We start from the raw sequence: 24,577 nt of genomic DNA, 5'->3' as shown, positions 1-24,577 counted from the left end.
GCGGAAGTCTTATCTATAGTATATATTTTTTTTCTTTTTTTTTAAACTTTTCTTTTACTTTTCAAATCATCATCGCTAACTACCTATCATATGAGTCACATAACATGCTTAACATAAATTTAACCCATAATACTAAAGAGCATGATGAAGTGTCATAGAGTCATAAAAGAAACAACATGAACATAATTCTTATTAACTAAAAGCAAGTCTTTCTCTTTAGCCAAGTCACTACTACACACGTCCTCCTTGCCCCCTCCTGCTGCTCCCTTAGTACATCCATTCCTTGCCCTTATCTGTGGTACAAGGAAAGTAAGCTGTGAGCACTCAAGGCTCAGTAAGATCCTTTCCTACTCACAAAAACCGTATAGCATAAATAAAGCTTCAAGGCATAAAGCATAAAGATAACTCATCATATCATGTATAGAAGCATCATATCTTAACATAATCATATGGTATCATGGCATATCCTAATAAAGTCATAAAGTGCATTCTAGCATAACATAATCATGATCATAACATATCATAACATAATCATAAGGTTCCTCCTAACATAACATAACATAATCATAGGCATCATGATATATCGTAACATAATCATAATGTGTTATGCGAGATGACTTTCAAAAACATGATTCATGCAATAATATATGCAGCATGTCCTTTGAAAAACTTTTTACTTACATACTTAAACATAATCATAACATGGTTAGGGCCCCGGCTTGTACCACATACATAAATGCGCGCGTCCCATGTAGGTCCAAGGTAGCAAGTCTTGAACCCTACAATGCATACATACTAGGCCCGTTTCTTAGTCCATCGACCTAGGGGCACTTAGGAGCCCATCCCTAACGAGGCCCGTTTCTTAGTCCATCGACCCCGGGGCGCTTATGGAGCACACCCTTGGTACAAGCCATATAAAGTAAAGTAGCATGTCATGCATATCATATCATGGTTCTTATCATTTCTTGCACATCGTATTTCTTATCATATCATACCATATAGAATTTTGGGCACACAGCTCATCATAATGGTATGTAAACTTTGGGCACACAGCACATCATAAATACATGCATAGTTTGGGCACACAGCTCATCATAAATAGCATGTAAACTTGGGCACACAGCTCATCACATATATCATGCGTAAATTGGGCACACAGCTCATCATAAATAACACACAGCATAGCATAAGGGTTTCCATCATGTATAGATCATAAGTGTGCATAATTAAACATAGAAGCATAGCAATCTCATAAACATGGCATATAAGATACATGGGAAACATAATTAGATTTCTAACCCTAATGTCTTATAGTGGCCGAAACATATAGATTGGGTTTTAGGTAAAAACTCCATACCAACATGTGAACCCTAAATAAGTATCATTTCCTATACCATAAGAAAACACCATGAGCAAGTTTAGGTAGAGTTCTAGATTTCTTAAGCTTACAACTTATCATGGCCGAAACTTATCAAACATACATTGGCTTAAAAATTATCATTCAAGCTTGTGAACCCTAAACAACTTCATAGCAATTATTTCAAGGACAACATGAGCATAGTTGAGTTAGGTTCTAAGTTTCCTAGGCCCTTAAACATGATATGGCCGAAACTTGTAGGACTTAAAGTTAGGGTTCAAGTGTCCTAAAAGCATGAGAACCTTAAACAACTTTCATAGCAAATATTTCAAGGAACAACATGAGCATAGTTGAGTTAGGTTCTAAGTTTCCTAGGCCCTTAAACATGATATGGCCGAAACTTGTAGGACTTAAAGCTAGGGTTCAAGTGTCCTAAAAGCATGAGAACCTTAAACAACTTTCATAGCAAATATTTCAAGGAACAACATGAGCATAGTTGAGTTAGGTTCTAAGTTTCCTAGGCCCTTAAACATGATATGGTCGAAACTTGTAGGACTTAAAGCTAGGATTCAAGTATCCTAAAAGCATGAGAACCTTAAACAACTTTCATAGCAAATATTTCAAGGAACAACATGAGCATAGTTGAGTTAGGTTCTAAGTTTCCTAGGTCTTAAAACCTTGTGTGGCCGAAAGTTGTAAGGCATGTAACCAAATTTTCATGCAACAAACAAACATAAGAACATTAAGTTAGTTTCATATCATTTCATCAAGAAGGTCATGAGCATCTTAGACTTGTTTTAAACTCTCCTAGGCCTCAAATCTAAATATGGCCGAACCTTCATAGACATGAAATAAAGTTCAACTCAACATACAATCATGGGCATATCATAATAACTTCATATCTTATCTTAGGGAAATCATGGCATGCTTAGTTTTAAATTAACACTCTCCTAGGCCCTTAGTTCTACCATGGCCGAATATTTATGAGCCTGAAAATAAAGTTCCAAACAACATAACTAGTAGGAGAAAATGTTAACGATACCATTATCATAGGGCACCTATCATAAGAACAAAGGAGCATGTTTTAGTTTGAGGCTTAAGCTTACCTAATCCTTTTGTTCATGCTTGGCCGAAAGTCTAGGATCATGAATCTAAGTTCTAACTAAACATTCTAGCATAGTAACATGAAATAAATCCCTACCATAAAATACATGTTACAAGAAACATATCGAGCATGTCGAAATTTAGATCTTTACATTCCCTAGGTCCTTCCTTTGGTCTTATCTTGGCCGAAATTCTTCATGAGGTTTTCTTAGATTTTTATGTAACTGAATCTTCATAGAACACACAAAAGCTATTGTACCACAGGTGAGGGAAACTTACATCCTTTCGCTTGTGGTTTTCCTTAGAGAGAAAAGTATTCTAAGTGCCAAGGAAGGAGAAAGCTTCTTCTTCTTGTACCTCCTTTTGTTTCTTTTGCTTGGAAGGGCTAGAACTTGAAGGCTTCTTCACGGAAATTAGTTTTCTTGGAGAAGAACTTAACTTAGCTATTAGAATGAGGAGAGGGAAAGGTTCTTGGTTCGGTGAGGAATAAAGAAGGAAGGAGGAAGAAAGAAAAGGATTTACTCTCTTGTTTTTCTTCTCCCAAATCTATTTATTCCTTTGTTCAATGAAACATGTCTTCATTCATTCCCTCAACCCTTCTTCTCCATCATTCCTTTAATTCCCATGAAAATTGAGAGAGGGAGGGAAGTAGGAAATTCCTCTTTTGCTTGCTCCTTTTCTTAACCAAGAGGAAAAGAAGGTAAGCCACTTGGTTTTCTCTTGCTCTTTTGTTTAGTTTGCTTTTATTTCCTTCTCACCTTTAATTAAATTTTTCAATCCTTTCCATCCAATATTACTCCTTATCCTAGTGGTTATCATGCATCAATTTATCTCCATCATTTGTGGGAGGTTCAAGGTTCAATCCTTGACCTCACCTCTTCTTATTCTATATTCTTGTTTTTATTTTCCCTTTTCTCTTATTCTTTTCATTTCTATGCTCTAAGGAAAAATAATATTCATATACCTATCTTATAATTTCGTGGGTGTTACAATTTATACTTAACAAATAGAGATGATTGCTCATATGAGTAGATTAATCCCAACCTGTCAACATGTTCATCGAGACTTTAATCAAAATATAATAACATATACACTAAATAAATCATTACATTTTACAACATGCTACATTTTACGAAGTCACAAAGACTTCCCATATCCTTGAAATGACTCTTTAATCAATGACTTAGTAAAAGGATCTGCAAGCATAGTATGTGCAGGGATATACTCAAGAATTATCATTTTCTTATCCATAATTTTCCTTACAAAATTATACTTAATTCTATATACTTGCCTTTGCTGTGATATTTGGGATCCTCAGCTTGACTGTCATAGTACACTGTAAAAGAACTCTCGCTGTCCTCAGCAATCTTCAAATGCTTCAGGAACTTTTTCAACTAGACAGATTCTTGCACAACTGATGCACAAGCCACATAACTTCCATTGTCAATAAGGCTACACAAGCCTAGCAAGCTTCTATTATCGACAAGGCTACACAAGCCAAGTCATACAACTTCCATTGTAGATAAGGCTACATAAGCCTACTTCTTGCAATTCCATGAGATGGCGCCACCATTCGGTTAGAAGGTATAGCCAGATGTGGATTTTTTGTCATCAAAGTCTCCTAGCCAATCTATATTTATGTAGTCACTCTGGCTTATCTTAGATCCTTAAAAACAGATACATAATCTGTTGTCATTTTAAGGTATTTTAATATCCTCTTCACTGCTTTCCTGTATCTCGATCTTGGATTTAACTAGAAATGTCTAACCAAGCCAACACCATAGCTTATATCAGGACGAGTACACAAGAAAGTGTACATCAAACTACCAATAAAATGGGCATATGGTATTAACTTTATTTTGGCTATTCTTCAGGAGTTTTGGAATACAATGTTGCAATCCGACATATTAAAGTATTGTAGCATCTTAGCGATATAAGCCTCTTAAGATAACTTAAAAGTCTTTTTGATCGATCTTTCATGAACTTCACTCTTAAGATGTACTCAGCTTCTTTTCAAAAATAATATCCTTCATTTAGGTATATCTTTTTACAACTAGTTGATCTTTGTATTGATTAATCGATCCATCTACTTTCCTCTTGATTTCAAGAATCAACTTATTCCCATTAGCCCTTTGGCCCAAAGGAAGATCGACTAAATCCCAAACTTAATTCTTTTTTATTGACTCCATTTTCTCATCCATTACAACTAATATTTTTTTCTCTAACTGAGCATCCTAATGCTTCCTTAACCATTCGAGGTTCATTGCGTCAACTAAGAGTGTTATTAATGCCTTTATTTTTAATATCAAACTATTTTTGAGGTTTAATTTTACAAATACTTCTTCGTAAGTTGGGTTGTTGAGAAGTCAACTTATGATTTGGCAAAGCACTCACATAGACTAGACTCAGGCATCTCTTTTGACACCTTTCTTGTTGATAATATCTCATCCTCCTAAAAAATGAACACTTTTATCAACATTACCTCTAGTTGAGAACTCTATTTCGAGAAAAGTCGCATCTCACGAATCTATTTCGGAGAAGGTTCCATCTAGTTGCTCACATATGAAAATATAATCTTTGGAGGTCTCATGATATCTAATAAAGATATATTTATTACCCCTAGATCTCAGTTTTTCATACGTGTGAGAACTATCATGAACATAAGCAGTTGACCCACAAGGTCTCAGATTACTTAATCTGATTTTTTGCCTATCCAATATTCATATGGGGTGGATGGAACTGACTTTGAATGCACTTTGTTAAGTATATAGGCCGCAACTAATAATGCATCTCTCCAATAGGAGATCGACAAATTACTCTGCGTCATCATAGACCTAACCATATCTAGAAGAGTTATATTTCTTCTTTCGACAACCTCATTTTACTGTAGAGTTCCTAGGATTGTTAGATTTCTAATAATCCCTTAATTATTATATATTATCTTGAACTAATCAGACAAATATTCTCTTTTACGATCAGTACATAAGGTTTTAACCTTATGTTCCAATTGATTCTCAATCTTGTTCAAATAACGATTAAAGCAATATGATGCTTTCGATTTATGAGAAATCAAATATACATAACCAAAATGAAAGAAATCATCAATAAATCTAATAAAATAGGAAGTTCTATGTCTAGCATTCAAATTCATTGGACAACAAATATCCGAATGAATTAATTACAATGATAATTTAGCTCTTATAGTCTTACCAAATGATTTCCTAGTTATTTTTCAACAAGACAATACTTACATATAGACAAGTAAATCTTAGCCCGAGTGTCCAATAGACCCTTTCTAGCCAATCGATTTATACGTTCTTGTCCTATGTGTCCTAATCTAACATGTCAAACCTCATTAGTTATATCTTACTAGTTAAAGTAATATTTAAAAAATAACCCTTAATAGTACAATTGACAGTTGGTTTTACATTAAGAACCATAAAATTATTTGATAAAAAAAAAACATATCCGATTAACACTGAGTCAATCTTAAGTTCAACACTCTGCTATAAAAATTAATATAATATCCTAAATCAAGAAGACCTGTAATGAAAATAAAATTTCATTGAATTTAAGGAGTATGCAGGACATTATGTAGAAGAAAAATATTGCCACCACGAAGGTTGAGTTTGCAAGTGTTAACTTCTTTGACTTTAACTCTTGCATTGTTTCCTACATAGATCCATTTGTTGCTAGTTAGTACCTGTCGATACTCTATAAATGTAACTCATTCCCGAGCTACATGGTTGGTTGCTCCCGAATGTATAATCTACAAAGGATAAGAATCAGCTAACAATATTGAGCTAGTAACAAAATGCTCAGGAAAAGAAGACACACTTGCATTATTTTAATCTGATCTTCTTTTCTTTCTTCTTGATTTGGCCTTGTCCCACAATAGTAACTTCTTTCTTATTTCCCTTCCTCTTCTTGAACCATTTCTTTTTCTTGGATCTAGATGATCCAATAGAACCAATAGCACATAGGTCAGTCAAGAAATCCTTGCGGATTCAACTCTCTCCGCCTCCAATTTTACACGGAGTGAGACGTTAATGAAAGTCTTAATACTCTCACTGTGAGTTAGGGTCTACTTCATGGTCTCCCTAAAACCTAGAAGGGAATGAATAATTGCTTGAATCTATTGTTCATCAGTCAACTCATGACCAGCAGTTTAAGCTCCCGAATCATGTTCGACATCTTCCTGAGGTATTAAACCATTGAAAGATTTGGATGCTTCTTATAGCTGTCAAACTTAATCATCAACTGTCGAAACTTGCTCAAACTTACTCCATTGTATTTCTCCTTAAGGGCTACCCATACTGCATAAGCTGTAAGATATGATTCATATTCAAAAACTAGGTCACCACCATTGAACTAATCAATATTCCCTTAGCAGTGGAATCCTTCTTCTTCCATGCCTTATAAGATTCAAGATCTTGTCTGTTTTGTGCAGTGGGACCATCTACAAGTTCTTTCATAACCTATTTTATAGCCTCAAGAACTTCTTTTTCCTCAAGAACATATTATATCTTGAGCTACTAGATTTTGTAATTATCCTCATATAATTTCTCGATGTTATTAAATCTAGCTATGATGTTCTTATTTGCCATGATCTAACATAAACAAATATATTATTTAGTATTCAGTGTAATTCATATGCATGTAATTTATGATTAACTAAATGTTAATTTGAGTTTGTTTACCAAATCAAGTGATAACTACTTTTCCACTCATCATTTGTATGATCCAATCAAATCAACATTGATCAATACTATTACATACATTCCAACAAATGAACTAATTATTATTCTATTGTGATTTCTTTAATTAAATAAACTAATCATTTAATAAAATAAACTAATCATTTATCATGTATCATGTAGAGCAATTAGCATATAAATGAACATATCATTCACATAAACATACTGCATATTGTTAACATATAGCAAACTGACATGAACTAAATGGACTAATACTGTTCATACATAATGACAGTAATAATAACATAACTCTAACAAACTAGATAGGCTAACGCCACTCCCACTAGGATAAACACTAGTGCAGTGGCTAATATAATCTCCTTTAATCTGGACTCATTTAAGGCAATCTTAGATAGACCAATTTTAAGATTTTTAATTTGATCTATCATCAAAACTTCTTCAGAATCCTCCTCAAATTCTTTAGAATTCTCCTCTGGGTTCTTCTCAAATTCTTCAAGATCTTTCTCTAGGAACTCATGGTGAAGTAGTTCCACACACAATTATGTATATAAGATTCTCCCTTCGGAGAGCCTCTATATCTGGTGTACTACCACCTTTAGATTCTTCGGTAGTAAATGAATCAAACGTCCAGATCCTGTAATTATCCAGGATTAGAAACTCTTCTTGTTTGAGTTTCCAGGACTGGTAATCATCCGTCTCATCTATAAATTGAAATTAAATAAGTTAGTATAAAACCGGCTTAATTCAATTTATACAGGCATAGAACAAATATTATTAATCAAGAAAAATAAATCTTCTTGATTTTCATGAGTCTAAATAGACTGACCCATTTGATCAGTCAATTGAGAATCCAGATCTTGAGCTTTGTCCATTGTCCTTATTAGAGCTAATCTAATTGGACTAGGATATCTTATCTATATTCTGTTATTGTTTAATCTAAGTCCATTTAAGCCAATCTCAGACTTATTGATCAAACTCTAGTCCATTTGATCAAATCAATTCCAGTAGTTTAAGTCTGACCTATTAGAACAAATCTAATATATTTGATCAAATTTGATCCAATAAAATAAATCTGGTCATTTGATTTTATTTGGTCCAAGCCCAATAATCAACCCAAATTGATTCTGATTTGGATCAAATTAGTTTGTTTAAACGAACTAATGGTTTGAACTAAATTGGTGCCTATTTTGAACTATAATTGTCTGATTAAATTAAACCAACATGGTCAGTCCAGTTCAGTGAACTAGATCCAATATAAGTCTAACAAAAAAAATTAAACTCATCCCAATTTGATTAGTTGGGACCTATTTAATCAAACCGGTTCATTTTATTCAATCTAGAAATCAAACTGGATTGATTTAGACCAAATATTGGTTAAACCAACCAATGGTTTGAACTAAACTCGATCCAGTTCAAGTGAACTAAACCCATTATTACCCATGATCAAATTTGGCCCAATCGTGCTTTGAATCCAAGCCCAAAGCCTAATTAATTGAAATGTTATTGTATAAAGTTCAATTCCAATTAATTGAACCTTATTTCCAATTAATTGTAACATATATTAATTAACAAAAACTAATATATTTTTTTTACATGTGTTACCTTCATTTATAAAAGAAACGCTAACAATCATTTATTTTTGTTTGCATGTAGGTAGAGAAAACAAAAAAAAAAACTCTTGGATTCTTTTCGTTTTCTTTACTTATGCTAAACCTCACCCCTTTCTGTTCTTCTCCGCCGCTATCACCTCCATTTCATTCGTCGACCCATAATCGAAGGACTACCCCCCCTGATCATACACGGATCAAAAACAGAGACAAACTTCGTGGTTATATGCTGTTAGGCTCGGGGTTCAGCGATGATGGTAAATCGCGACACATTCGCAATCTTCCCTTTTGATGGCAGCTCCGTCAATGATTTCTTTGGGGATAAACATGTGCATTCCATTCGAACAAATCTAAGGTATATTTGCACAAATTTCTTGGCTTATCATTTTAGGCATTTCAATTTAATAGATCTACATGTACACTGCCTACATGCATAGATCTATATTTGTGATCTTTATGCTTTCACGGTAAGAGATCATATAGCAAGCAAAAAGATTCATCATGCATTCTTAGAACTAAGGCAATACTCTGATACCAATGTTGATAGTTCTAAAGCATGAAAAATACATAAATATAAAAATTGTAAAACTCACAGTGATCTCCCGTAGTAGATCTTGATCTTCACTTTTCATACAAAAATGAAAAAAAACTCATAGTGATGTTCGGAGAAGATATCAAAGAATAACTTGACGTTGAAAGAACGATCATAAACGAATCAGAAAGCTCTTCAAGATTCCATGAGCTAAATCCCTCTCTAATGGATGTTCTCCTCTTACAATCTTGTGTACACGGACAAATCTTGCACAGAGACCTTTCATGTACGGGGCAAACACTTTCTCTTAGACTTTGCACAAACCTTGCACACAGCAAGAACCCGCAAGCCCCCTTTTCTTCTTTGGCTTGGACACATATATATTAGAGGAAGAATTAAATGAGCTAGAAGATGAAGGAGAAAGGGTACCCTTTCATCTTCTTAATTCCAACACATAAGCTTTGGGTGCAACACCCTAGAGGTTGTGAACCAAGAAAATAATCATGTTCATCTTTCTTTATATACTACTTAATGTGTGTTCTTACTAAGCAATTATCAAATGATAAAAAATCATTTTATTTACATGTATTCCCCTCCCTAGCGTGCTTGTCGTACTCTTGAAATAGTATTTTGAAATGGAGGCTTTATACTAGTTATACAATCATCTATGATCCACTTGAAAATATTAAAGCAGGTAATACTGAATCTGGGGTGACCAACCTACCTTGTAGAAGTTTTTCACTAATCGCCAGGGTAAATCAAGAAGTGCTCACGGTCAGCGGCCCAGAAACCCAGCATTTCGTGGTTGCACGTACCATTTGGAGAAAAAACCCCACAAATGTTGTAAGTCCCTTGCGGCCGATAAGAGGAGAGTGAATTGCCTTGCACAATATAAAACAGCAAACACCTTTCTCAATGAATAGGGCCTTTTTAATTACACACTTAAACAAAATATAAAGGAATTAAAGAAATGTACGAGACACACAAATTTTTACTTGATTTGCAATCAGAGGATTGATATTCCAAAGAAAGTCAACTTAGTAGAAAAATCTCCTTCTCGAACAAAACGTTGAAGGCGAAAAAGCCTCGTACACGAAAATGACACTCAAAAATGAAAGACAAAAAGAATACTTGAAGTACAAAGTATGTCATTCGAAAAGGAAAAGACTAGGGCTCTATTTATAGTCCACTGGTCGAAAACAACCGTTTGTTGACGTGGCACAGTCCGAGTGCCCAAACCCTCTTCGGGTGCCCCCGATGTGGCAAATCTCATCTTCTCACAAACGGCTACGCACTAGGTGCAGGATAAAATTTTATCCTACTCCGGGCGCCCAGACCATTGTTGATCTGATCCACAACGCCGAAGAGGTCAAGGCGCCCCAGATGATACCAAACTGGTCCGAGCGCCCGGACTAGAGTGAACTCAAGGTTGAATTTCTGTCTGGGCTTTCGTTATAGCTCTGTTTGTTTGGGTGATTTCAACCATCCAAAATAGGGCTTACTCGAACTCCTTTTTCGGTCTTCTCGAGCAATCTTCCATTCCGTCTTCTCATCCCTCGGAAATGTTGCATCTTTCCTTCTTGTCTGTCAGCGTACTCTTTCGCAGCACCTCATCTATCAGAAGCACCGAGCCATTTAACTCTCTCCCGTGTCATCTTTCTCGCTAGCTGCGTCTTTCTCTCGACTTCATATACTCCAAAATTCCTTCACACTTAAACACAAGGCATTAAAAGATAAAAAAACTTAACTTGACTTGATTTATCGCATCAAAACTACCACGGGGCATTTATAATATCTTCCTTTTTTTATGTGTGTAATCCAAGTTAAGTTAGGGTAAATCAAAACAAATAACATTAAAATAATAAGTATATAATAACATTTAAAAAAATGTACTCTCCCCTTAGACTTAATCTCTAATTCTTCCCCTTTAATCACATTAAAAGTAGAGGAAATCTTGAAAAATAAATTTAAAATAAATCTCAAATAATTTCTAAGGAGAAAATTTACTAAGAATCCGAAAAAATTATGAACTCTTAAATTTTGAAAATATGAACTTTTATGATTTATAAGGCAATTTTTTAAAAAAATTATTTGAAATTTCTAAAAACTTTTATAGCAGTTAAACAGGCCAAAGCTGTGATAATTTTTTTTCAAAAATTAAAAATAATTTAAGCGGTAATAGATTAGTTTCTACGCCAAGATGTAGTTTCTTAAAAAAAATACTTACAAATATTTTCTAAGCTCAAAATATCTTATAAATTTTTTTTAAGAATGTAATAGAGCAAGTATTTTTGTAAAAAAAAAATTAAAAATTAAACCTTCAAGAATTTTGAATATTAAAATTAGTATTTTTATAAAAAATTCATAGAAAATTCAATAATGGTAAAATAAATATGAAAATATTTTCTTGGATAGAGAACATGATAAATTTTCACATAAAAATAAAGTTTACAAAAATAACTCTGAAAAATATTTTTACATTGAAAAAATATAATTTTTTTTAAAAAAAATCATAAAAAATAATTCAACTGTCAAAAAAATTTAAAATTTTTTCTACAAAGAAGTAATGAACTCTTCTTTATCGAAAAAATTAAGATCGAATTTATTTCAACTAGAAATTAACTACACAATTTATTTAGACAATTCTAATAAAAAATAATATTAAATCAAATTAAAAGTAAGACATGCATACAAATTTAATTTAAACATGATTTAGAACCCAATATAGGTTCCTACCTATTGGATTAATTAGAAATTTTTTGAAACATATTTTGGTGATAATTTTCTAATTTAGCCCTTATTATATCTAAAATACCAATTAAGTACTTGATAATTTCTAAAAGTAATAAAATTCGAACATGTAAAATTCTTGAAATTTTCTATTTGTTCTTTCAATTTTGTATTTTGTATTTTTATTTTTTCGAAATCTTCTAGCCGGCATGATTTTGCTAAAGTTCCTTTTAGCTCTTTATTTTCTATTAATACTTTTTTATTGTCATTTTCTAATTGATAGGAATTTTTGGATAATATTTTAATGAACTTATAAAGTTGGTCAGGAGGTAGAGACCATACCTGACTTACCTCGTCGATCCTTTTATCTAAAGCTTCCCCTGTAATGATGTTTCCTTCTAACATTGCTCCCCCTTCTTCGATGCCCTTTATGCTCTTCTCGGATGAGCTTGCTTCATCATCTTCTTATTGACTTGCCATAAGCGCAAGTCCGACGTAGGCTTCAATCTTTGATTCTGATGACTTTTCGTCCCATGTTACTTTTAGGTTCTTGTGTTTTTTTTTGAGTCGATCTTTTGTCCTTATTCTTCAGTTTTGGGCAATTATCTTTGACATGCCCTTCTTCATTGCAATAATAACACTTCACTTTCCTTTTTCTTCTTTTGGCATGCACTTGAATGAATTTATTAGCTTTAAAAAATCTTTTAAACTTCCTTACCATGAATGTCGTTTCATCATCATTGAGAGATGTTTCAGAGTCTGGTTTGTCCATTTTTGTCTTTAATGCAATATTTTACTTTGGCTTCTTCTTTGGATCTGCACATCTAGACTCATGAATTTCAAATGTAGAAAATAGCTCTTTTAAATTACTTACCTCTAAATCTCTAGAGATGTGATATGCATCTACTAGAGTTGACCATTCAGGTATTCTAGGAAAAACGTTAAGCGCATACCTTAGCAAACTCGGTTGGTTTCCTTTTCTCCGAGATTCGTGAGTTCGGTGACTAGCTCCTTTAGTTTGGCGTGCAGTTGAGGAACTATTTCGCCTTCCTTTAGTCGCAGATTCGTCAGTTGATTTTGAAGAAGATCTCTTCTAACAAGCTTGGCTTCGGAGGATCCTTCGTGAAGCTCCAAGAATTTTTTCCAGAGGTCTTTTGCAAACTTGTAGACTTCGATTATATTTACCTCTTGTGATGGCAGCACACTTAGCAGATGAAATTCCGCTTTCCTATTGGCCATAAACGTAGTTTGTTCCTTCTTTGTCCAGCTTTCTTCTTTCTTTAACTCGTCGTTGATGTCGGTAGGTACTACAAAACCATTTTTTAAGATAAGAAATATATCAAAATCAGTTTTGAAATAAACCTCCATTTTCTTCTTCCAGTGTACAAAGTCTCCTTCGAACTTTCGTGGGTGGATGATTGTTCCAGTCATCGTCTTTTGTGCTTTATTCGACAGTTAATTCTTCTGAAGTGATTGAGCTCTGATACCAATTGTAGATCCCTTATGGCCGATAAGAGGGAGTGAATTACCCTACACAATATAAAACATCAAACACCTTTCTCAACCAATAGGATTTTTTCAATTATACACTTAAACAAAATATAAAGGAATTAAAAAAAGTTACGAGACATACAAATTTTTATTTGGTTTGTAATCAGAAGATTGCTATTCTAAGAAAAGTGGGATCAATAGAAAAATCTCCTTCTCGAACAAAACGTCGGAGGCGGAGAAACCTTGTACACAAAAATGATGCTCGGAAATGAAAGACAGAAAGAATATTGGAAGTACAAAGTGTGTTACTCGAAAAGGAGAAGACCAGGGCTATATTTATAATCCACTAACTGAAAACGACTGTTTGCTAACATGGCAAGGTCTGGGCACCCCCAAGTGGCAAATCTCATCTTCTCGCAAACGACTACGCAATGGGTGAGGGATAAAATTTTATCTCGCTCCGAGCACGCGAACCCGCTCCGGGCGCTCGAATCCACTTCGGGCGCCCGGACCCTTGCTGATCTGATCCACAACACCGAAGAGGTCGAGGCACCCCGGATGGCACCAAACTGGTTTGGGCACCCGGAATAGCTCTAGGCGACAGAACCAAAGTCAACTTAAGGTTAACTTTCTGTCCAGGTTTCCACTCCGGCTCAGCTCGCTTGGGTGATCTCGACCATCTGGAATAGGGCTCACCCGAACCCATATTCTGACATTCTCGAGTAATTTTCTGCTTCGGCTTCTCGTCTCTCGGAAACACCACAGGTTCCTTCTCGTCTGCTAGCATACTCTTCCGCAGCACCTTGTCCTTCGGACGCACCGAGCCCGTCGACTCTCTCCCATGTCATTCTTCTCGTTAATTACATTTTTCGCTCACTTCCTGTGCTCCTAAGTTCCTGTACACTTAGACATAAGACATCAAAAGATAACAAGACCTAACTTGACTTGGTTGATTACATCAAAACTACCATGAGGTACTTACAAATGCATCATAACTAGGGATCAAACCGCGGGTACATGGGTGATAACTTGACACCCTCTCGCTGCATTGTAGCCCTAGGTAAAAAAAATTGAACCATGTAACACCAAACTTAGGGAGACCGACTCGACCCTAAGGAAGTTTCTCACCTACTGTTAGAGTAAATCGGGAAGCGCTCGCAACAGGCGACCCAAAAGCTTAGCATCCTGTGGTTGTGCCCCCATAAGGAAAAATTCATACAAATACACAGTAGTTAGGGATCGAATCGTAGATATTTGGGTGATAACTTGGCACCCCTCCACTGCACCGTAACCCTAGGGCTTCACACAAATCTATAATCCACTTGACCTCAATTGGAGGAAGGATGAATAATGTCCCAGGAGTGCTCAATTGATTAAAGGATGATAACTTTAAGATAAGGGGTCAATTATCTCCGTTCACATAATCAATCTAAGAATGAATAATGAAAAAGTCTAAAATAAGCATAATCATTTTTTCCCCCTAGGAAAAGAGGAGGGATAAATAATTGGCTCAGATGATTTTTTTTTAATTAAAAAAATAAACAATGAAGGTATATCTTTGCATTTTATGTTAAAGAGTACGCAAAGACATAAAAATTAATGCTAATATAATTATTTAACTTGCTTCAACCTCTATTCTAAAAATTATTTAGCAAATGTATTGTTTTTTCCAATTTATATATCTATTCTTTAAATTATTTACAACTATAAATACATAGTATATGTTTTCTATCAATTGGACCATTAAGCTTGCACACTGTTCGGAGGTTGAGTCAGGTTTCAGGCGGTTGGGACTAACTTGGAAACCCAAAATTGACCCTTCGTCTTAAACACTGATCAACATTCACTCTGACATGGCGCATCGGAAGCGCGGCTTTTCCGCCGTCTCTCCTCTTCGTCTACTTCATCTTACACACTCTTCCATTAGGGCACGAAATGCGTGGTGTCGGAGTTCCTATGGCGTCGACTGTGCCATTCGTTTGCGCTGCCGCCTGCCGCCTGCCGCTCCTTTGGTTCATCGCCACCGACATCTTTTCCGACGACACCTCAAGCCCCCAACCATCTGCCGCCGCCTTATACTCCTCCATCGCAAGGTACTGGAGTAAAGAAGAAGGAAGCCATGACAGCTGTGGCTATGAATCTACGATTGACGCCAAAAAGTGGTGCAAGAGGAAACCACACCTGTATCCCATTATTACCGGGAAAACATATCATGGATCTTTGCTTATCCTGGAGCAGGAGGTGGTGGAGGAGGAGTAAAGCATACATTTCAGGCGTGGAATGTCAGCAGCTAATTCTCTTATACTTCAAGTCACAAGGAGACCGCCATCATGATTGTCTTCCAACCTTCGAAGCCAAGCCAAGATTTTTTTCTACTGTGAAGGCATGAGAGCTCTTCCATGGTTTGCCTTTTTTCTTTAAAGTAACTTTCTCTTTTTGCCTCGTATGGTCTCTTGGTTTATATTAGACCACTAAACTCCAGTTATTTATTGCGTGGTTTGAATTGCCGATCAAATTCCTGAGAGCATGGAGAAAATACTAGGCTTATTTACTCTTCTAATTATTCCTTTGTTGATAATAAATGTGAGCTGTAGCGGAGAGGAGAGTTCCTCTCCTCAGAGCACCAACCTTTGGTTTGATGGTTATGGAGAAGAAGAGCAGGAATATGGAGGAGAACTTCAGGATGAAATGGATTCATTTCTGATGCTCAAAAGTGAAAAGGGGGCACGCATTCCTGTGAACGTTGATAGCTTTGGAGCTGTTGGTGATGGAGTAGCAGATGACACTCAGGTGGAGCTGCACCAGCTAGTAAAACTAGTTCTTGCATTAGCATCTTTCGCTGGAAAAACTACTTTGACATCCGGTTGATATATTCTGGGGCAAAAACTGGACATTTTTATTCTATTTTTTGAGCATTCTACATACTTAGTTTGCATCATTTTTGGAAATCTATTTTTATCATTGGAATGCATCTATAATTTATACTTCTCATAGGAACTTCTTAATAATTGAAACTGTTTAAAGTCACCACTATCTAATTTGATGTTTAATGCTGCTATTTTCTCTATCATTTGGCATAAGTTCACACGGCTCTATGAATATTTCCAATAATTTTCTAGATTTTAGTAACTAACCAATTTAAAAGGTCATTTTCAAACTTGTTTATGCACATATTGTCACTATTACAAAAAAAAAAAAAATTGTGAGAGATCTATCATATTAACATAGCATCTGCTTGATAGATTTGTCCGGCTAAATTCATTTCCCAATGTGGTTAAAGATTTTCATTAATGGGTTATAGAAATTGTAGGTTCAGCGCTTCAGCAACTATATTTTCACTTTGAATTCTGCAGATTTCAAGACTCAGTGATATTCGGTGCAACTGATTTTGGAAGTCCCTCTACTGTTCTAGCATAATATAATATTATTTGATTGTTGCACCATTGATTCGGTTTCCTTGCATTTAATTTCCTTTTTATTTCTAAAACTTATGCTAGGCATTTCAAAATGCTTGGGATGAGGCATGCTCTTTGAAGGATGCAGTTTTCCTAGTGCCAGAGAACCGTCGTTATAAGGTTAATGCCACAAAATTTGTAGGACCTTGTGAGAGAAATCTAATTATCCAGGTACTAATTCTACTTCTATTTGGCACCTGGCAAGGCATACATAATATTATACTTAAGTCTATATTTTCACATTAGTACTGAATGGTACTAGATGAACTAACCAAACATATTTACGATAAACCTGTTAATCGATTATATTCACATGTTAAATTGTAGAGAAAAATTTTAAAAACTGAAGGTTTTAAGATAATAGGACTAAAACTAAATTGATGATGAAACAATATAGTTTAGTAACAAGAAAAAAAATTAATGAAATAATAAAGATGGATGGACTTAAAATTCATGTAACTAAGAGCTTTAGATATCTTAGGACTATTGTTCCTTGTAAAAGAGATATTGATGAAATTTTTATTAATGTGATAAAGAGTAGGTGGTCTAAATCAAGAGGAGCTTTTGGAGTCATGTCATCATCATGTTCCCTTGCGCTAAAAGTAAAATTTTATATATAATTGTGGTATGACACACCATACTTTATGGATGTTTGTGTTGAGCTGTTAAGAGTCAACACGATGCTAAAATAAATATGTGGATTTAGTAGATAGGATAAAGGAAAAAACATTAATATTCAAGAACAATTGGGTGTAGCTTCAATAGATGATCAAAAGTGAAAATATGTTGACATCGTCTTGTTATGTCCAAAGGCGACATAAATTATATCGTTAAAAGAGTAGAATCAACTAGAGTGGAAGATATATAAGATAGAAAGGGACAAAAGAAAGCAATAATCCAGGAAATAAACATAGCTTAATAAATTTTAATATTTCTAATATAATTGCATAGAGTTTAATGAAGGGATAAGATTCGTGTAGCTAACTCCAAATAGTTGTGACAAGCATGGCTTGATGATGATGATGTGAATTTCCAAAACATAGACTTTTTGTTTTTGTAATTTCTATCATGCTGTATGAACAATTAACTTTTATTTCTAAAGTCATTTAAAATGTATGACGTACAACTTATCTGCCTGAGATATCATGGCATATATATAATTGATCAGGTGAGTGGGATAATAGTAGCACCAGAAGAGCCCGATGATTGGAATCCCAAATACTCAAAAATTTGGCTTTCTTTCTCGAAGCTAAATGGAGTCAAGTTTCAGGGAGGTGGCATAATTGATGGTTCTGGTAGCAAATGGTGGGCCGCTTCCTGCAAAATCAACAAAAAAAATGTATGAATATCTAATATGTCTGAATATTTTGTCTTTTACTTTATCCTCAAATCTCATTTAAGTTTTTTCTCTATTTGCAGCCATGCAAAGGGGCTCCTACGGTAAGATTTATGTGTATGCAAATATTTACTAGCTTGGTATTTCATCAAAATAAGATGCAGACCTAGGACATATATTGTTAGTAAAGCCTTTTATTGGCCAAGGGTCTTGTCGACCAAGATGTTTTCATCAAAAACTCACTAGAGGTTAAATGGTTTACCGTATTCCTCAATACCTTTACTATTTTCAAGTCAGATTCTGATGAATGATTGATCAACCTTTAGGCAGCAATGAGTGGGTTATGGAGTATGTGTTTTGGGAATCTTCAGTTCAGGATATCTTTAACATCCCAACTTAATTATGCTTGCAATTGAACTACACAAACTAATTATCATTTATACATTTCAAAATTTTCAAATTAGTAATACAAGAAAAAAAAATTGTGATATGGTAACATTTTAGAAATACCATCAACAAGGCAAACAATATCATGAATTTTAATTCATGATATTCATTGCAAGTCTTGTCATGGCCCATGCTGGGAAAAATATTTAGCAATGCTTTCTTTGACGACTATGAAAATGTGACAAACAAGTTCATTTTGCTAACTTCCGTAAAAAGATACATTTGTGTACTTGTTTATCATATTGATAATTGCTGATGTTACAGGCAGTTACAATTGATTCAAGCTCTGGGATAAGGGTGAAAGACCTCACTATCCAGTTTGCTCAGCAGATGCACTTCACAATATCCCGTTCTGAAGCCATAAGAATATCTGGAGTGCACATAAACGCCCCATCAGATAGCCCCAATACAGATGGTATTCACATTACTGATTCAACTAACGTTGCCATCCAGAATTGCCACATTGGAACAGGTACATGACTAATATATGAAATAGATGTACATTAATCATCCTTCAGAAGTAACAGGCATATTTGTATTCATTTTTGTTTCTTGAGGAGTTATTGAGAAAGGTTTACTAAGGAGAAGAATAAGAGACAAAACAAATATTTCTAAATGTCAAACTCATTGAAGATCAATTATATATCTTGTTTATTCAATGAGAAAATTAATGAAGAGATAGAGGAAAGAAGAGTATTCTGTACGACATTTTTTGACAAAAAATGCTTATGAAACGTCACTATCATTGTGGTGGTTTTAGAGAAGAAAAGAACAGTGAAGTACATGTAGGATAATGCACTTACTATTGATCATTCTATTGGTCAAATAGGGGATGATTGTATTTCAATTGTGAACGCCAGCAAAAATATCAAGATGAAAAGCATTCAATGTGGGCCAGGGCATGGAATCAGGTACCTCAAGTATCAGGCATTTTAAGAATCATCTGCATGTTTGTAAGAACAATGTGATTTCTTTCTGTTGAATGCCTTTGTTAGCATAGGAAGCCTTGGGAAGGACAATTCAACAGGCATAGTTACAGGTGTTGTCTTGGACATGGCAAAACTTACTGGCACTAAAAATGGTGTAAGAATAAAGACCTGGCAAGTAAGTACCTTTGAAACTTCCTTGATGTTCAGTGTCACCTTTTTCTTCAAATAAAGGTTACCTAGAAAGGACATGGATACTCTGGAAAGTTGATTGAAATATGTGATATTTTTGTACAGGGAGGATCAGGATATGTTAAGGCAGTACGCTTTGAAAACGTGGAGATGATTGATGTTGAGAATCCAATAATCATAGACCAGTTCTACTGTGATTCACCAACCACTTGCATGAATCATGTAAGAAGCTTTTTTCTATTTTACAGTTTTGTGCATTAGAAAAAATTCAAATGAAGAGAGAATGATTTTCAACACTTGGCTGTAGCATTTTCGGCAGCTATGTAGTCTCTTGGACTTAAAAGCAAAGAATAATCATATCAGTAGTACTACAAAACTACAGATCTTGCACTTAAGTAGCTCTGATTAGCTATTTTCTAACACAGCTTGATTAAGTAGTTTTGAACATAATATGCATATAAGGACATGAAGAAATTGGTTCAATAATGCTTGTCAACATTGTAAGAATGCATGTTTCCAAGCTCATAATTTTTCATAAAAGCATATTGTTTAATTTATTCATAAATGTGTGCGTACCTTGGTTAATCCTTTAGTTTATCAACATTAACAGCAGATACTTGTGGCATTATTCTTCTGATATTGTATTAGTGGTGTAGAAGTTTGATCATTTAGATAGTTCTGAACTTTTAGTTTGGAGGATGATAAGTCAGTCTAGTTATCATAATCACTCTAGTAGTAATATCATTTGGCGATTTTAATTTCCTAAATGAAACAATTTCAATATCCTGATTATACAGTTAATTAAATGACTTCTCAAGTTATCCAAAGTTTGACAAGGATGTTTAGTTCTATTGATAACAAACTAGGATTTGTAGTTGAATTTTTTTCTCTACATCCAGTAACATTAGCTTGCTAAATTCAAAATCAAGTGTGTATATATGTATAATTTCTTTATCTTTTCAGACATCAGCTGTGAAGATAAGTCAAGTCATCTATAGAAACATAAGAGGGACGTCCAGAAGTCCTAATGCGATGAAATTTGCATGCAGCGATACTGTACCTTGCAGCAACATTGTACTGAACAACATCAACTTGGAGAGAGAGAATGGCACAGCAGAAACCTTCTGCAATTGTGCGATTGGATTTGATTATGGGGTTGTGCTGCCTAAAGCAGATTGCCTGAAGTCTTCTAGCTGTGGTGGAACTCAGGAAGATAACCAGAAGCAGAAGCATGATCCTATTCCTACCCACACAGAGCTATGAACTTCACATGTCTTTCTCAAGACAGTAATCAAGATGAGATTCCTGCATGCTGCTAGGGTTCTTAAAGAAGTGATAAAGCCTTTTTAAGCTATTATATAAGCTTGTCTACACAATCAACTAAGAAACTAAAATATACTCGAGTAGCAGAAATAGAATAGCTTGTGAAAAGGATTTGTAGTGTGTGTCCTAGCATTATGTATATGAATGCTTCCGGACTTTATAATCACTGGTTGTCCTTACTTTAAAATTGAATTTGTATGGTTACAGTTTTTCTCAGAAATGCTTCTTGTACTGTGTTTGGAAACACACTGCGACCATATACTGCAGAATTATACTTCATATCAAAACTGATGGAACTGATTGATCGATGCTGAAAATCATTGTCTCGCTGATTGAACGATACTGAATCTATTCTATCTCATTTTACTAATACAGACACGTTTGCAACTCAGAAGAGATGATCAAATGCTCAGTTGCCTTAATTAGTATTTCCTCTCCTGCTATGGTGCGTTGCTAACAAAATCTGTGCTTGAAAAGGAAACAGCATGGACACGGGCTCCCTTCTGGGAGCTGGTTGTAATGCTTCTATACAGCTAGAAGCAAACTCTTCATTTACCACCCCCAAGAGCTCCCAATGATTTTGGCGCCCTACGGTCACTTTGTGGACGTGTTGCCTTTGATGTCTTGAACGAGGGCATATGGAGAATGCTCGCATGAATTCACCAACTATCTATAACTCCCTGGGCAAAGGTCGTTTGTTAGGACAGTGGTGCATGTTTGGCCCTTGCCAAATGCTTCCTGCTAACAAATAATAGTCAGATGGCTGAGGAAATTGATAACATGCTGGCTAGGCTCGGATACAAAGGCATCTCTTCATTGTGTTAGATGGCCAAAGTTTGATGGATCTCCTGAGCTTATTGGACCATTCGTCAATAGCCACAAGTAAGGTTCTTGTGTAGTCCTCAGCAAGTCGTACTGGGATGATTTAGCTAAGTTAAAATATGTTGATGTTTGTGGCATCTAAATTTGTGACCCTTTTTCATGGAATCCTTTTGTTGAAATTCTACTTGTGTATTGATGTGGCAGAAATTTGCCGCCGCGGTAGATGTTGAAGTAGATGTCTTCGTTAGGAGATGGAGGTAACCCTATAGGCAAAAAAAAAAAAAAAACAAGGCATTAGAGGGCGCTAAGGGTCATCCCGACGAAATACAAAGCATGTGCTTAGATATTTATAAGCGTGAGAGGACATGAAAATCTATGGAGGTCATGGGAAAGTAGGGACAAGATCATGAAAAAGTGGGACAATTTTCTTCATTAATCCCCTTAATGTCAACTATGATTATGAGAAATTGACCCATATTTGTTCTGGTTCGTTGAGCTTAGTTAGAAGAACTCGATCGAATTGGATGACTTGGCCAATGGTGACTCAACTTACCCTCTGTTTGGATGGAGTGAGGGAAGGTTTATTAACGTAAGGGGAAGGAAGGGGAAGGAAGGAAAAGTGAGGGGAAGTAAAATATTTAACTTCTCGTTGTTTGGGAGGGAGGGAAGGTTCATTAACGTAACATATGTTACTTTGTTTAGGAGGAAAAGAAGATGAATGAAGGTTAAATAGATAAAGTTATAAAAATACCTTTACTTTTTAAATTAGAAAATTTTCATAATATTAATATTTATTTTATAAATTTAAATTAGATATTTTTAATAATAAAATTAATTTTTTATATTATCATTTAAATTAATTATTTTTTTAATAAAAATTAATTTTTTTATACTATTCATAACAAAACAATGAATTATTGATAATCAAGTAATTAAATGAGAAATAATGAAATAATGGTTTTAGAAATCTTAAATAAAAAAATTTGAAAGATAACGTTGATAACGAGAATTTCTATTCTTTAAAAACTTATTAAATTTTAATGAAAAAATTAAAAAATAGTATATATCCTCTTAAATTTTGACGACAAAAATGATTTCTCCCTTCAATTCAGTTAGAAGACGTGTCGAATCCCCTCCTCTAATAATCTGGCAGCAAGCGAGCTGTGAAGAAAGCGAATAAATTGAACTCGACGACATAGTAAAATTAGAAATTAGAATATTTCTTAAACTATTAAGAACAGGGATAAAATTGGAATAAAATTTTTTTTGATTTCCCTTCCCCTTCCTTACACCTCAATTCGGGGTGTAAGAAAATCTCTTGTTCCATGGGTAACGAAGTTTAACGCTTACCCTTCCTTACATTTTCTTCCCTTTCCTCACTCCTTCCCAAACAAGGTTCAAAATTTCCCTTCTCCTTATTTCCCCTTCCTTCCCCTTCCCTCAACTTCTCCCAAACAGACCTTAGAGTGCTCAATAACTTAGATTAGCGTGGACTGACTCAGCCTAGTGACTTGACTCGGTGACTCTGCTAGACTGTGGTGGGGTCATATATGCGTGTCTTGCTAATCTAGATTGGGATTGATGTCGACAGTAACATATATAATTTGAGATCACTTCTATGGTATTAGATTGTTTTGCAGAAATATTAGCTATCTAAAAACTATGATTTAAACTTGGAAAACCTTATCGAATATGATTGATAAGGTTACAGATTCATCGTACACACCAGAGCTCTCCATGACAATGCTATGCAAAAACAAACAAAATCCCTGAGGGCATGAAAGTTATTATTTTAGTCATTATGCTTGCAGCGAATGAAGAATGCTAGTTGGAATTGGGATCTCTAAGCTAAAGGTGTCAAAGGGGCTGACCTACTTAGAAATTGGTCTGATCCAACATAGTTTAGGTCATGCCCAATATGACTTGTCAAGGGGGCCGAGATACCTAGAAACTTGACCAATCTAACATGCACTAGGTTGTTCCTAGTATGAATTGCCAAATATTGGGTTGTACATGATATGACCTTCCAAAAAATAGGTTCTATTATGTCGGGTGTAGCTAAGAATCGAATCTTGGATGCTTGAAAAATGACATGGGTGCTCTGTCATTGCACCATATCCCGAGGGTAGACTAGCATTACAGTTGGTGTGATTGACAATTGGTCAAGATTAATTATGATTTAGAATTTTAATGTTTAAACAATATGTTTAATGTTGAAGAGGTTAAGATTGATAAGATATTTGATAATGTAAGAAGTTCAAATAGATTGAGGTTGATTAGATATTTAATATTGGTTGAAATTCAATAGATGTTGAAAATATTGAGAGTCCAATAGAATTGACAAGGAAAAAGACTAAGTAGGTTAGGGTAAACTAGACACTTGATAATGATGAAATTCAATCGGTGTTGGTAGATGAAATTTTAACATGTCATGTGGGGCTAAATGTTAGGTAGATGATAAAAATCCAGACATGTCATGGAGGGACTAGATATTTGGAAGTGATAAAAGTCCTAATAAATTAAGATGGATTATATGT

The 24,577-nt window shown here is 34.8% G+C and overlaps 1 protein-coding gene across 1 annotated transcript; it reads left to right on the top strand.

Annotated features, from left to right (window-relative positions):
• Positions 1–16,058: 16,058 nt before the first annotated feature.
• Positions 16,059–21,490, top strand: LOC121985312 (probable polygalacturonase At1g80170). Its single transcript, XM_042538677.1, has 9 exons — positions 16,059–16,329; positions 17,037–17,165; positions 18,163–18,333; positions 18,414–18,434; positions 19,042–19,249; positions 19,607–19,688; positions 19,773–19,881; positions 20,001–20,117; positions 20,859–21,490. The coding sequence occupies exons 1-9, from the start codon at positions 16,066–16,068 to the stop codon at positions 21,156–21,158; spliced, it is 1,401 nt and encodes a 466-aa protein (XP_042394611.1). The 5' UTR covers positions 16,059–16,065; the 3' UTR covers positions 21,159–21,490.
• Positions 21,491–24,577: the final 3,087 nt, after the last annotated feature.

This window comes from Zingiber officinale, chromosome 5B (assembly GCF_018446385.1).
Source record: "Zingiber officinale cultivar Zhangliang chromosome 5B, Zo_v1.1, whole genome shotgun sequence".
In the NCBI taxonomy this organism is placed as follows: Eukaryota; Viridiplantae; Streptophyta; class Magnoliopsida; order Zingiberales; family Zingiberaceae; genus Zingiber; species Zingiber officinale.
This window is presented reverse-complemented; position numbering and strand designations above follow the sequence as displayed.

Bases quoted from the DNA above. Each gene is read 5' to 3' on its own strand.
- LOC121985312 (XM_042538677.1), top strand. From the start codon at position 16,066: ATGGAGAAAATACTAGGCTTATTTACTCTTCTAATTATTCCTTTGTTG. The intron at 18,435-19,041 runs GTAAGATTTATG...CTGATGTTACAG, and splicing joins CATGCAAAGGGGCTCCTACG to GCAGTTACAATTGATTCAAG. The intron at 19,250-19,606 runs GTACATGACTAA...TTGGTCAAATAG, and splicing joins GAATTGCCACATTGGAACAG to GGGATGATTGTATTTCAATT.